Raw genomic sequence first — 15,523 nt, 5'->3', positions numbered from 1 at the left:
AGCTTTGTTTGATTTAAATAAAACCTTATCAAAAGAGTCATAACTTTTTTACTATTAAATATTATATAGTTTTGGGCTTCTATTTGGCCCACTTTCGTGTACAAAGTGTAAGACTTCTACACTTATAAAGACCTCACTTTTTTTACTTTCTATCAATATGGGCCAAATGTCCAACATACTTTTCCACTTGGCTTAGACCCTCTTCTAGGACGCTGAAAGAAAGGAGCACACATTGATATGAAATGGAGAGAATTTTTTGCTTTTGGTCCACAAACGTGCTATGATATAAAATCGATATTCCTTTCACGACAACAAAACCACAAGCTGCATACGCTTAAGCAAATACATGGAAAGTTCCTAGTTTTTATAGTCTGATAAGTAAAGCAACAAAATAAAGCAAAGAATATAACTTTAAGAACAATTTTTTGGAAAACCACATTGCACGCGTTTCTTTTTCTGATGGCTGCATCGTAAGCATCTAATTGATAGAAATTTGTGCACAAAAAAGTATAAGAAGGAATTTTCTTTCACATATATAATTAATTACCGTCAACTTTCGGTCACAAAGAAGAATCACTAGTGTGTAATGAATACTATATATATCAAACAACAAGATGATCATTTGAATTACCATACACAAAAAGAATTTGCAGTCAAGTACAGAGAGTGAAAGAAAGAAGAGAGGAGATGGCATCAGCTGGCGTAGAACTTTTGATCGGCAAAATAGGTTCATTTCTTGAAAGCAGAGTGCCTCTGTTAGGAGGAGTTGGTGATGAACTTCAGCATCTCAGGAGTGAGTTGCTCACCATGAAAGCCTTCTTGGAAGATGCCGAAAGAAACGGAGCTCTCAGTGAAGTTGAGGAAACCTGGGTGGCAAATGTGAGGGACCTGTCCATCGAAGTTGAAGACATCATTGACGAGTTCAAATATCACGAAAATGAACAGAGAAGTTGGGATCCATACACAAGGGCCTTTCGTCAAACTATTTTCTTACCGTTGAACCTTTGGGAAAGGCATCGGATCACCACCAAATTGCAGAAGCTCATCATCAAAACAATCAGAGCCATTCCGGAAAGAAACCAACCTTATGGTGTTGATCGTATAGATGGCATGACTAATTCCCATGGTTACGATCCCAATCGAGTCGAAATCTTCGGAGAGTTATCTCTTTTCTTTAAAAATGATGAACTTGTCGGAATCGAAGATGCTAAAGAGAAGTTAGTTGGATGGTTGCTGTCTGGAGAGCCTCAAACGACTGTAATTTCTGTGGTTGGTATGGGGGGTTCTGGCAAGACCACCTTAGTTGCAAACACCTTCAACACTCAAACTGCCAAGTTTGATTGCTATGCTTGGGTCACTGTCTCAAAAACTTACAACATTGAAGATCTTTTAAGGGTCTTGATAACAGAACTTTTTACATCAGCAAGGGAAGATGTTCCTCAAGACTTGAGCAATATGAGCTACACACAAATGGTGGAAATTCTGGTCAACTATTTGCAGCCAAAGAGGTATGTGATTGTGCTAGACGATGTGTGGGATATTAATCTTTGGAGGCAAATACATGTAGCAGTTCCAGATGGAGCACATGGAAGCCGGATCATGCTCACAACTCGGAGAGAAGACATCGCTTCTTTCTCATTTGGGGCTGGATGTCATGTTCATCAAGTTCAGCCTCTTAATGAGAATGAGGCTTGGGATCTCTTTTCCAGGAAAGCTTTCTCTAGCCGGCCTGATAATTGTTGCCCACCAGAGCTTGAACCCGTTGCTAGGGATCTTCTTGGAAAATGCCAAGGCTTACCTCTGGGAATAGTGGCTTTGGGCTCTCTCATGTCAACCAAAAGGCTTGCATCTGAGTGGACGGAATTTTACACTCGTTTGAGTTGTGAGCTAAGTAACAACCCGTTGCTTGAAGTAGTGAAGAGCATCTTGTTGCTAAGCTTCAATGACTTACCTTACCGACTCAAGCTATGCTTCTTGTATTTCAGCATTTTCCCAGAAGATTACGTGATTGAATGTGATAGGCTTGTTAGATTGTTGATGGCTGAGGGGTTTGTGGAACTAGTTGCAGGGGCTAAGCCAGAAGAGATTGCCGAAGGCTATGTAACGGAGCTCACTTGCCGATGCATGGTACAAGTTGTTAAGAGGGAACCATTTGGACGGGCAAAAGCGTTCAAGATGCATGACCTTTTACGAGAACTTGCTCTTTCAATTTCCAAAGTTGAGAACTTTTGTACCATCTATAATGAGCAAAAAACGAAGGATGATAGCAGAGCTCCCCATCGCTTATCAATGCAAGCAAACTATGGAGAACTACAGCCACACGGAGACATGTCAAAGGTTCGCACATTCTTTATTTTTGCTCCTAAGATGACTGATTCTTCTTCATTTCAAAAATTGCCATCTGGTTTCAAACTGTTAGAGGTCTTGGATCTTAGACATGTCCCGATTGTTCAACTCCCAGATGAAACAGTGAAGTTTTTTAACTTGAAGTATTTAAACTTGAAAGGAACAAAGGTGAAAGAGCTTCCGAGGGACATAGGAAACCTTCATAATTTGGAAACCCTGGACATTAGGCATTCCAAAATTAGGTCACTTCCAGATGGGATTGTTAAGTTAAATAACTTACGACATCTTTTGATGTACCATTGCAATTTTGAAGATCTTTTTAGGTCTTATTATTTCTTTGATGGCACGCAAGTACCACTTGACATATGTAAGCTAAAGAGCTTACAAGTTTTGGATGCTATCGAATTACGAGACGGGTTAACCAAACAACTTGCACACTTGACCCAACTCACAAGAATGAGCTTAACAAATGTGAGAGAGGCCGATGAGGAGGACTTGTGCAAGTCCATCGAAAGCATGAGACTCCTTGAACACTTGTTTGTCCATACAAGTACAGAGGATGAAGTGCTACACTTGGATGCATTGCCGTCAGCTCCTTCTGTACTCAACGCACTTGGTCTAATTGGAAAATTAGAGAGGGTTCCGCTTTGGTTTCATTCTCTTCAAAACCTTACAGCACTGAGATTGCATTGGTCAAGATTAACAGAAGATTTTCTTCCTCACATCAAAGCTCTGCCTAATTTGGCCATACTTCGGCTAAACAAGGCATACGTTGGAAATCAATTGGTCTTTCATACAGGATTCCCAAAGCTTGCTGAATTGTACCTAATGGATTTTCCTCAGTTGAATGTGATCGTCATAGAGAGGGGGGCGATGCCTGCATTACAGACACTGGTAATTACTGAATGCATGGGGTTAAAGCAATTGCCTAATGGAATCGAACACCTTACATGTCTCCAAAATTTGAGTTTTGTAAGTGTTCCTAATGAGCTTGTAGAGCGAATACGCGGAGAAGAAAGCTTGGATCATGCCAAGGTTGAGCACATCTCTGAAATCAGTTATCACTACAAAACTGAACATGGATGGTTGGGTGAAAGACTGCGATCCTCTCTACAATGGGTTGTTCGACCCTCATCTTCTTCGGTCGACATTCTTACCCGGGATGGGCTACCTTTTTTACCAGGTGATGACTCTTTTTTCATGCTTGGTTTCTTTTTCTATTATGCCCTGTTGCCTTCCTACTCTCTTAAATACTTGTACAATTTTTTACAGGTAATTGACTGAAGCTCAACAAATTAAGTAGCCGCCACTGTGGATTGATCTGTGTTCATCCCTAAATTGGAGCAAACCGTTGCAAAAATTGTGTGCTTTTCCAATCCAATGAGATCATGTCCAAGACTTATATTTTTACCACATTACGGCTTAAATGTAAACTATATTGGGATTGCTACTTCTTTTTCTTTCCCATAATGCTATGCATGTATTGCTATTTTAAGATTGTCGTATTCCGCATATATATGTTAGAGACTTCATTATCTGTGGTACTTTAGTTCTTGAAGCACCATGTTCGTCTATCTTGTGGTGAACTAGATACCAAAACACAAATATATATATATATATATAGTGACTTTTTAGTAGCTATGGTTTCTGAACTTAGACCTGACGTGCATTTTAGTCCAGTCTAGGGCTTTTGTTACTAATGAAAGTCGAGTCTAAGTTCAAGGAAAAAGCCATAAAACTATTCTTAGGTTGTGTTTGGTGGGCTGGCTTGGACTGCACAAGTCCAATTAAATTGAAAATTGGTCCAGTCCGTTGTTTGGTAGGCTTAAGTGTATCACGAACTAGTTAGGAGTCCGATTTTTATTTCGGATACCAATCCATCATACGCTAGATTTGAAAACCCACATAACGACATGGGTTTCGAACCAACGTGAGCTTGTCTTCCTCCGCCTCCATGTGTGCTACGTCTTCTTCTCTCTTCTATCCTCTCTCATCTCTCCTCGCCTTTCTCCCATCTATGCTTTTGTTATCTCTCCCTTTTTGTCATGGAAGATTTGTGTTTGTGTTAAACATTAGTGCACGCTTGTGTGATAAAACTAGAAAATTCTAGAATAATTGAGAGAATTACTAAGTAAAAGTTTGTTGACTCTTACTAGAACCATCCTAATAATTATCTATTGTAATTGTAACTAGAGAATTCTAGAATTATAGGACTAACTTGTGGCTAAAAATGCTTTAGATAAGTCGGTTACCAAGTAAATTGCCGACTTAGATAGTCTGTTAACATAAGTATAAATATGCATCCAGCCTACTCAAGTAATCAAACTGAAAACTACTGGTTGTCCTATATCCAAAGCCTTGTACCTTTCAAGTCAACCCGTTATCACCCGTTTATTAAACGGGTGGGTTTCGAGTCAATCTGACAACCCGCTAAAATACTTGTTTAAGTTGTTTTTTAAACAGGTCGTGTCAACCTGTGTAATACTTGACAACTTGCTAAAAAATTAAAGGAAGTGGAGACTTTCAACACACACACAAGGGGTTTCAAACCATTGCCACTTTCATTCCTCTCAAACACCTTATCCACCATTCTACAAACAACTTTGTGATTATATGCAACGCCATTTGATATTTATAATGTTACTACAAGCTGTTTTTTAAAGAAGTAGAATTTCTCTCCTCTCTCTCTCTCTCTCTCTCTCTCTCTCTCTCTCTATTTTCTTTCGTTTCCTTCTCTCTCTTTTTTCTTTCTTTTCATTCTATCTTCTCTCCTCTCTCTCTCTCTCTCTCTCTCTCTCTCTCTCTTTATGGAGAAGTGTCTCTCACAAACCCCAAGCGGCCCTTGCAAATCTGGTAGAAATTACAGATGACTTTTGCTGAACAGCCCCTATAAACTCCAAGCGCGACCTCCGCAAATCCGCCAGAAATTAAGGACGACTTTGCTGAACGGCCCTGCGTACGTCTATAAAAGGAAACACAAAATCACAACCTAAAAAAAAAACCTAGCTTTACCAATTTTCTTCCTTCCCATTTCTCTTGATCTAAACCTTCTCCCATAAACTAACAGTGGTATCAACTCCATCATGTCTATCACTAGCCAGAACTCTGTCCCTCTTCCTATTTTCACTGGAGAAAACTATGACTTCTGGAGTATTAACACGAAGACCTATTTTATGTCTCAAGATTTATGGGACATAGTTGATAGTGGCTTCAATAATCAAGAAAATCCAACCGTGGACTAGTTGAGGCAACTAAAGAAGGATCAACAAAAAGATGCAAAGGCCTTATATGCCCCGCAACAAGCCTTGCATGATACGATTTTTCCAAGGATCATGGGAGCCACAACTGCAAAGGAAGCATGGAATACCTTAAAGAAAGAATTTCAAGGCAATGCCAAGGTACGTGCGGTTAAACTACAAACTTTGAGAAGAGATTTTGAAAGCATTAAAATGAAGGATTCTAAGACCACACAAGACTATTATGCTAAAATAAAAGAAATAGTCAATCAATTAAGAGCCTATGGAGAAAATATTAATAATTCAAGAATTGTAGAAAAAATACTTATAAGTCTTCTGGATAAGTATGATCCTTTAGTTACTGCCATTGAACAGCCAAAAGATTTAACTAGTCTGTCAGTGACAAACTAATGGGCTTTCTTGAAGCATATGAGAAAAGACTGAGTAGATGAAATGAAAATTCAGTTGAAAGCGCCTTTTAGTCAAACCTAATTTAAGGTTTTTGAAAACTAAAGAAGGGGAAAGGAAATTTGGAGAAAGTTCTAGAGGAGAAGATTATAAATCCAATAAGAATTGGGGAAATGACTTAGGTGGTCCTTACAATTAAGTAGAGAACATAGCACATGTAATAGAGCCTTGAAAACAAATGGAAAAAAAAAAATGAAACAGCACGGCAAAGCGACTGGTCGCTGGGGAAGATTCAACCTGATGCTTTGAAGCAGTAAGCATTGTGTGCTCTCTACCTTAAAAAGACCGGTCGCTAGGTAAAGGTCGACCGATAGCATTTTGGTGATTTCTCAAGTCTTTCTCTCTTCTTCAAAAAGACTGGTCGACAAGCTTGAAGTCGACCGGTCGTTTTTCCTCGCGAAACTTGCATCTCTAGGTGAGCCAATTTTCCAACACTCTCTACACCAAAACTCAAGGTCACTCCAATATCTTGATCATCTCTCTATATGTGGATGCCCTCATCTGCATTGGAAAAAATGAAGAAATAATTCAAGAGTTCAAAAAATATATGATGAAAACATTCGAGATGAGTGACCTTGGGTTGATGCACTACTTTTTAGGCATTGAGATAAATCAAGAAGATGGAATCTTCATATGCCAGAAAAAGTACAATGAGAATCTATTGAAGAAGTTCAAGATGTACGGGTGCAAGACTGTGACTACTCCACTATCATCAATGAGAAATTAAGAAAGGAAGATGGATCAAGTAAAGCAGATGAACCAGTTTACAGAAGTCTTATTGGGAGCTTACTATACTTGACAATAACAAGACCCGACATCATGTAAGCGACAAGCTTACTATCAAGATTTATGCAAAATCTAAGCCAAATACACTATGGAGCAGCAAAGAAAATCTAAGCCAAATACACTATGGAGCAGCAAAGAGAATATTAAGGTACTTGCAAGACACAATTTAGAATGACATATGGTATAAGCCTACTACAGATCCCAGACTATATGGCTACACAGACAGTGATTGGGCTGGATCAGTGGATGACATGAAAAGCACATCAAGCTTGCATTTACAATCGGGTCTGGTATATTTTCATGGTAATCAAGAAAACAAGATACTGTGGCACAATCATCAATAGAAATCGAGCACGTAGCAGCAGCAAGTACAACATGCCAAGCTATATGGCTTAGAAGAATATTTGAAAATATGGGAGAGTGCCAAATAGAAGCTACTGAAATACTTTGCGACAACAAATCTACTATAACAATGGAGAAGAATCCAGTGTTCCACAGCAGGACAAAGCATATCACCATCAAGCATCACTTCTTATGAGAAGTCTCAACAAACAAAGAAGTTGAGCTCAAGTACTGCAAGAGAGAGGAGCAAATCACAGACATCTTTAAATTGAAACTGCTTCGAAACATGCTTGGAATAACACAAATGTGCATTAAGGAGGAGTGTTAAAACATTAATGCACACTAGTGTGATAAAACTAGAAAATTCTAAAATAATTAAGAGAATTACTACGTAAAACTTGGTTGACTCTTACTAGAACCATCCTAATAATTATCTATTGTAATTGTAACTAGAGAATTCTAGAATTATAGGACTAACTTGTGGCTAAAAATGCTTTAGATGAGTCGATTACTATGCAACTGACTTGTCCTAGTAAATGGCCTACTTAGATATTCGGTTAGCACAAGTATAAATATGCATGCAGCCCACTCAAGTAATCAAGCTGAAAATTACCAGCTGTCCTATATCCAAAGCCTTGTACATTTCCTACTTCATTCAAATAAAACTACTTTGTTATTCTTTCAAAAGTTTTCCATTCCAAGTTAAGCTATTCTCCTAAACACTAAGCCAGCCATTTCATAAACATCTTCTCCCATAAACAAATAGTTTGGCTTTTGATTTCGCTCAAACAATGTTAAAATTAATCTCATAAACATTTTTGTTTTCAATTTTATTGTTAAATATTGAGATATTTTGATGGTTGTTGTCTTGATTTTATGAGTTAGATGTCGAATCCTATGTTTTTTTGGGATCAGTTTTCTGTTTATCTTTAATGTTGACCTAAGATTGGAAACAAACTATTGGTTAGATTTTGACGCAGCGCGATATAAGGGATAGGGAGTTCGAACTATAACCCTACAAGTAACAATGTCGGAATCTACCAACAAACTGGAATCCACCAAATAAATTGAGTAAACTTCAAATATAATGAATGAAAATAAGATGAATAATCTCAGGATGCTCCAACGCATTCCTTTTATACAATAGAAACCCAAGACTTGCTTGGAAAGCTAATGAGAAACTGTAGACTTGCTAAGAAAGTTAATTATAAAACAAAAAGGAAAATAATAAAAGTTTTACAAAATATTCTAAAAACTTTAAACACTAAAAAGTCAAAGTAAACGATAGGATTTGGCTAAAGTAGCCCATACATTATAGAAAAGCAGTTAGTTGTATTTGTCATGCCGTTCTCTTCAAAACGATAGGTCATGGGCCCGATCTTGAGCTCGGGCCCATACTTGCACAAATTGGGCTTCGTTGGTGCTACAACGTGCAAGCCTGTCTAGCTGTTCCTCGATCAACTCTGCCATATATTCTACATCAGTTCCTTCCACTTCGGAAGAACTCGACCCCGAGTTATCTTCAGGATAGAGCGGATCATCTTCACGGAATGCATACAAGTCAGCAACATTGAAAGTGCTTGAAATCTTCATGGATGGGGGCAAGTCCACAACATAAGCATTGTCGTTGATCTTCGTTAGAATTGTTGAGGCCTAAAAAAATCCACAGTTCGACCCAAATATATTCCCGGCCGAATGCGATACCTTACCGAGAAGAAACGCAATTTGGGCACGCAAAAGTTCGTCATATGAATTTGAACACATGCCACGCTACAAGCTGAAGTGGGCCCAAGCCACGCAAGATGCACGGGGCTTGCTTGAGTGGGTTGTGGTATGGATTAGTGCTGTTTTCAGTTCGGTTACCACACCGATCAATGGAAACCGGTTAGCTTCTGACACCCTTCGAAATGGCCATTCTGCCTACCGTAATCGGTTTCGTAGGTTGCGTTTACCGCACTGCAGTTGAACCGTAATGTCGGCCGGTTCGGTTCAGTTGTGGGCTTACCATGAAGCCCAATTTGTTTTGCAGATTTTGCCATGTTTTGAAGATTTCAAGCCCTGTTTTGCAGATTTTGCTCAATTTGTTAAAGCCTTTTCAGTTTCAGGCCATTTGTTTCAACTTTCAAGCCTTTGTTTATACTAGTTTTAGGCCACCTAACTTTTGTCATTCAAAACTTTTGATTATCAAGCATCATATCATATTATCTTATCATCAAATTATGATACATAAGTAAAACTTAATAAGAAAAGAAGTTGCAACTCTCAAATACAAATTGAAGTGCAATGAAAATGTATTTAAAATTAAATTATAACCCAAATATGAAATGATTAATGAAGTGCAATAAGAATATTTAAAATTAATTACAACAAAAATATGAAATGTGCAATGAAAACTTAAATTGTTACAACAAAGTTTGTGGAACAAAACAAACCATGGTGTCTCTCACAACTCAAATAGTAGGTAATGATGATGTGGAATCAAATCGAGGAGGTAGTGTTGTAGAAGTTCGAGTACCGGCCACATCTAGTAAAACAACAAGTAAAACAAGTAAATTATGTTGAAAAAACAAACATGAATGTTAAAAAAAGAAGATAGAAATATAATTTATTTAAAACAAAATAGTAGATTATCTCTTACTTGCTTCAAGTGCTTCAAGTTCTTTATAGAATGCAAACTCTTCATCCGTTTATTCCTAGTAGAAACAAAACTCATCCGCCCTAAGCCAATCACTAGTACATACTAATGCCTCTACCATTTTAGGTGTCAATGAACTTCTAAAAGGATCAACAATCCTCTTGCCTAGGCTAAAGACATTCTCACTAGCAACGGTTGAGCTTGGGATTGCAAAGATATCCTTGGCAATCTTTGAAAGAATTGGATATCTACTCTCATTGCCTTTCCACCAATTCAAGAGTTTGAAACGTTTGGTAAAAGGGCTTTCAAAAGGGTTGGTCAAGTATTTATCCACTTCATTGGATATTTCCACAAGTTGTTCCTCCTTCCTTTGTTGCACAAGTTGATGAAACATTTTGGTTTGAACACATCATAGCCTTCAAGATCATTTCCAACATTCTCATCTTTGCCTTCATTCATTTGTTGGCTTACTAAGCCATCCGCCCCCCTATACTCATTATACAAATTGAACAAGCATGTTCTCACTTCACGCACAACCTCATCTATCTTGTTTTCTTCGGCCTTGAGATTTTGGAAGCTTATCTTAAGCATTTGAAGTTTAAATCTTGGGTCTAGCACAAATGCTACAAAAATCATCTTGTTCACACTTTCAAATCTCCCCCAATACTTGTCAAACTTCTTCTTCATTGATGAAGCCACCCTTCGCAAGACCGGATCTCTAGGATCACTCATTTTGAGTTCAATCTCAACTTGTAAACTAACCAATTCATGGAAAATTATATTGGATGTAACCGTTTTGGTTGCACTTAGTTTCAAGGTTGTGTCATAGAATTTCTTAAGAAAGTGAAGAAATGAGATTGACTTCTCCCAATCTTCATTACTCGGAGGACCCACTCTCTTCATCCCATCCTTATCTGTCTCCTCAAAGTAAGCTTGAAAAGGGACATTTTCCGCCGCCATCCTATTGAACACTATCTTGTACTTGAAAGCACAATCAAGCATTTTATAAGTTGAATTCCACTTGTCACCACATCCATTGGCACATTTGCCATCCTATTCATCCTCATCTCCAAGGCATGGTCCCTAAAAGAATCTAACCTTGATGAGGATGAGTGAATATATTTTACACAATTCCTTATCCCCTCGATTAAGCTACAAAGCTCCTTCAACCCATCCTTAACAATCAAGTTAAGGATATGACATGCACACCTTAAGTGCAAATACTTCCCATCAAGCAAAAGGTTATTGAAATCCATCATCCTATTTCCCACATACACAACCGCCCCATCATTTGCTGAAGCATTGTCAACCGTAATGCTAAACAATTTTTCAATCCCCCAAGCATTCAAGCATGCACATAAAGTCTTGCCTATGTCAATACCCTTGTGACTGGTGATCTTTGTGAAATTGATAATCCTTTTATGCAAATTCCACTCACTGTCCATGAAATGGGTTGTGACTACTATGTAGTTGATGTTTTGGATCGTAGTCCAAGTATCAGTTGTGATACTTACCTTGTGATTACCTATCACACTCATTATCTTGGCCTTCTCAACTAACAACAAATCCTAGACTCCAGCAACTATCTTTTGCCTATTAGGGATCTTGAACTTAAGGTTTAACTCATACACAAACTCCTTAAACCCTCCACCCTCAACATACCTAAAAAGGATCTCATCCCTTATGACATACCTCACACATTTGGCTTCACACCTTTGTTGATTAAATGTGTAGGGAACCAATTGAGCTTGACCGCCCATAGTGACATTTGTCAAGATCGATTGAGTTCTATCTCCACTCTAAAAAAGAAGAGAGAGCTTGCATCTCTTCTCTAGGTGATTTCTTATACCGGTTGTCCCATTTTTCCTAGAATCACACAGCATCTCTAATTTGCAATAGTTGTAAACTGCAAGTACCTTATCGATACCATTATCATCTTTCTTGTGGACTTTCTTGCAGTGTTGCCATACCACAAATTTTGGGGGTTTCCTGTTCCCTCCCATAATACCTAAGTCTACTTGTGATTGGGTTTCTGTTTCTGTTTCTGTTTGGGATTGGGTTTGGGATTTTATTTGGGGTTGAATGGAAGGTGCACTTAGACTCCATCTTATCCTAAAAATAAATGACACCATAACGAAAAACAATTACACACAACCTAACCAACCAACAAATTACACATAGAAAACACAATAACAACCTAACCAACCAGCAGCTACATGTTGAAGGAAAATGGTGATGTTCCTAATATAATTTCACCACCACTAAATAAATAATGGGGTTTTATTATTTTAGGTTCGACCCATTCGAGACGCAAGTCTCTTAATTACAATCCCTTGCTTCAAGGGAAAACCCTTTGATTCCATCATAAAGAAACAGAACGTGTGTGTTTGATTTTGCAGTTGCTCCCAAGTCCAACCTCAGGATGCCTACGTATCCTTTGCGGGAATCGGGAATCAAGCCACTCGTAGTTCAAAGATTCATGATGAATAAATGACTCATCACAAAACGAAGAATTTGAATGGGATTGATTGAGGAGTTTGAGTGAATTTAGCTGAATAAACCAGGGATTCGATATGGAAATATGTTTGGGATGGTTGCATCTAGATTGAATCTCTAGATTGCCTACGTACCCTTTTAAAGGGATCAAACCAACGTAGTTCGAAAGGATTCGATATGGAAATATGTTTGGGATGGTTGCATCTAGATTGAATCTCTAGATTGCCTACGTACCCTTTTAAAGGGATCAAACCAACGTAGTTCGAAGAATTTAGAAATTAATGGGTAAGTGTGGCCCAATAATTTAGAGTTTGTATCTTTGAGATAATTTGGGGATTTTCATAGGTAGATGACCTATGGGAAAAATTAGAAATTAATGGGTATGTATGGCCCAATAATTTAGAATTTGTATATTTGAGATAATTTGGGGATTTTCATAGGTAGGTATCCTATGGGAGAATTTTGAAATTGACGGGTAAGTGTGGCCCATTAATTGAGAATTTGTGTTTGAGAAATTTGAACTTAATCTCATTGGAATTTCCATGGATGGATGACCCATGGGAAAATTTGGATGGTTTTGTACCACTTTTCTTTTTGTCAATGTATTAGAAAATTAATGAGCAATTTTGATTAACCCACTAATTTTCTAAAGCTGACATTTGTACTTGGACCCAAATATGGCTATGAGGATTTTTATAATTGATCCGTGAACCATATAATAGGCAATTTGGGCCTCTGTAAATTTAATGGGTAATTATTTAAATTACCCATTAATTACTATTGGCTTTTGAGAGTTAATAGACAATTATTTTTAACAGCCCACTACTCTATTTTGAGCCTTTGATACTTTGACTGACCCACGAATAGAAATTGGTTCACCACTGTGATCTTTGTGACAAAAGGGACTAGGGTGCAGCTGATCCTTTAAGTGGATCACCTCCTTTTGTCTTACTTGTACTTTTGTTTTGTGTTTGCAAACAATCAACAGAGAAGGAATTCAAGGCATGGCACGTGGCCTTTTCAAAGCCTTGTTTCTTTTCCTCTTTTTAATTACTCAAGTTTTCTTTTGTCAGTTAGCCCATGAGCATGGAGCCCAGAAAAAACTTTGGTCCATCAGGCGATTAAAACAACCTGATAGCTATCCAATTCTTTGCAGAGTTTGTTTCTAAGTAAAATTAGACCTTGCAATCCCATCTTTATCTGGAATACTTGTGATCAGTCCGAATTAAAAGCAAGCACTGTTACTGTTCAGTCTTTAAAGAAAATAATATACAGCCTTTGCAAACAAGAAGAGAAAGCCAGAAGAAACAAAAAAAAAAAAAAAGAAAACTGCCGCAACACCAAAGGGGTTTCAGCCTTTTTTTGTCTTTTTCCTCATTTTTTCTCTGCAACAACAAGTCTCTTGTGTCCTTGCTTTTTTTTTCTTCCCAACTCCAAAAGTGGCGTCAGCCACTTCCCTTCTCTTTTATTATTTTTTTTTTATTGACTTTTCTTCCTCTGTTTCTTCTTCTTGATCTGCAACACCAAGTCCTTTGCTTGCTTTGCTTTTTTTTTTTTAATTTCAGCAAAGTGGCCTCAGCCACTTCCCTTTTACTTTTTTTTTTTTGGCTTGTTGGCTTTTCTTCTCCTGTTTCTTCTTGGCTGCTGCTTCCCTTTTTTTTTTGTTTTCCTTTGTCTGCTTGTAACCATCGTGGTAGATTTTTTATTATTCCATAATGGTGCCTGATGAAGAATTCAAAGGATCCGCTGCACAAACGTGGCCTTCCTTTTCAAGCTTTGTTCCTCTCTTTTTTGTGCACACAGCTGATTTTATTTGCTGTGAGATTAAATCCCTCCATGATTATGTTTGTGGGTTTTGTACCGAAATTGGATTTGGGCTCTTGAGAACCTACTGAATGAGTTTTATGCCCAAAAATGGGTATACCATTCAGGGTATTTGATTGAGGGTTACACACCCATGATGGATTTTGTATCCATTTCAAAGGATTTTCTTTTGCTCGGCAGAGCTTTGTTAAACAGAAATCCTCTCATGGATTTGTTGTTCATCATTTAAGGGTTGCCACCCAATATGGATTCATCATCCAAGAGAATGATTTTAGGGTTGCCACCCAATATGGATTCATCATCCAAGAGAATGATTTTAGGGTTGCCACCCAACAAGAATTAATTGACAGGATCTATATACCTGTGAAAATGTCTCCTCTTGTATTTGTGCTCCTGCAATTTTCCTTCTGCAACAGTTTTCTTCTTCTGTCGTGTTCTCCTCCCTCTCTGTCCTCTTTTTTTTTTTTCTTTGTTTCTCTTTAATGCAGAATATTTATACTCAAAACTGAATAACCAGCTCCCCCAAAAATAGGAGCCACTAAACTCTCTTAAACGTTTTCATTGGTTTAGACCCCCACCTTTTTCCAAACTTCCCCCCACCTTTTTCCAAACTTCACCCCACGTTCCAATATTTTGTGATTTTTGTGATTTTTTATTCCAACACTACAAAAACATAAAAACACACCAATATATTTACACAAAACCTAACCAACCAGCAGCTACAACAACATGTTCTCACACCACTATATTCGTACAAAACCTAACCAACCAGCAGCTACAACAACATGTTCTCACATCAATATATGCATACAAAACCTAACCAACCGGCATCTACAAAAACAGGAAACAAATAAATTAAAAAAACACCAGCAGCTTCAAATCGAAACAAAAAACAGATTCATTCATCGTCAAAGTATGCAACAATTGTGATTTTGATTTATACCTTAATTTAAGCTTTGGCACAAAACCTGCAGTAGCAGCTCACAGCAACACAAAAGGCTGCAGCAGGACTTTCTGTCCACAATTAACAGAAACAGTACGTCCCAAAAAAAATAAAACCCCAATGCAGATTACAGAACCCTCTAGAAACTCTAACATAAACCCTAATCATCGAAACCCCCAATTAACAAAATCCATATTCGAAAATCCCCAATTCATATCCTAAACAAACCCTACATAAAACCCTAATTAATTTCATACTTTACAAACTAACAAATTAGCAATTATAGAAACATAAGGAGAGAAAGAGAGAGGCGATAAGAAAGAGGAGAGAAAAAATAAGAGAAAAAGAGATAGAGAGACAGAGAGGCAATCCAATTTTTTTTCTTACCAAATATCGGATCAGAGGAGAGGAGAGACAAGAACAAGAGGAGGACGAGACCTTGTCAAC

At 37.8% G+C, this 15,523-nt stretch overlaps 1 protein-coding gene across 1 annotated transcript; it reads left to right on the top strand.

Moving 5' to 3' along the window:
• Positions 1-572: 572 nt before the first annotated feature.
• On the top strand, positions 573-3,890 carry LOC117638832 (disease resistance protein RPM1-like). Its single transcript, XM_034373982.1, has 2 exons — positions 573-3,529; positions 3,619-3,890. The coding sequence occupies exons 1-2, from the start codon at positions 688-690 to the stop codon at positions 3,624-3,626; spliced, it is 2,850 nt and encodes a 949-aa protein (XP_034229873.1). The 5' UTR covers positions 573-687; the 3' UTR covers positions 3,627-3,890.
• Positions 3,891-15,523: the final 11,633 nt, after the last annotated feature.

The sequence above is a fragment of the Prunus dulcis genome, chromosome 8, assembly GCF_902201215.1.
Source record: "Prunus dulcis chromosome 8, ALMONDv2, whole genome shotgun sequence".
Lineage (NCBI taxonomy): Eukaryota > Viridiplantae > Streptophyta > Magnoliopsida > Rosales > Rosaceae > Prunus > Prunus dulcis.
This window is presented reverse-complemented; position numbering and strand designations above follow the sequence as displayed.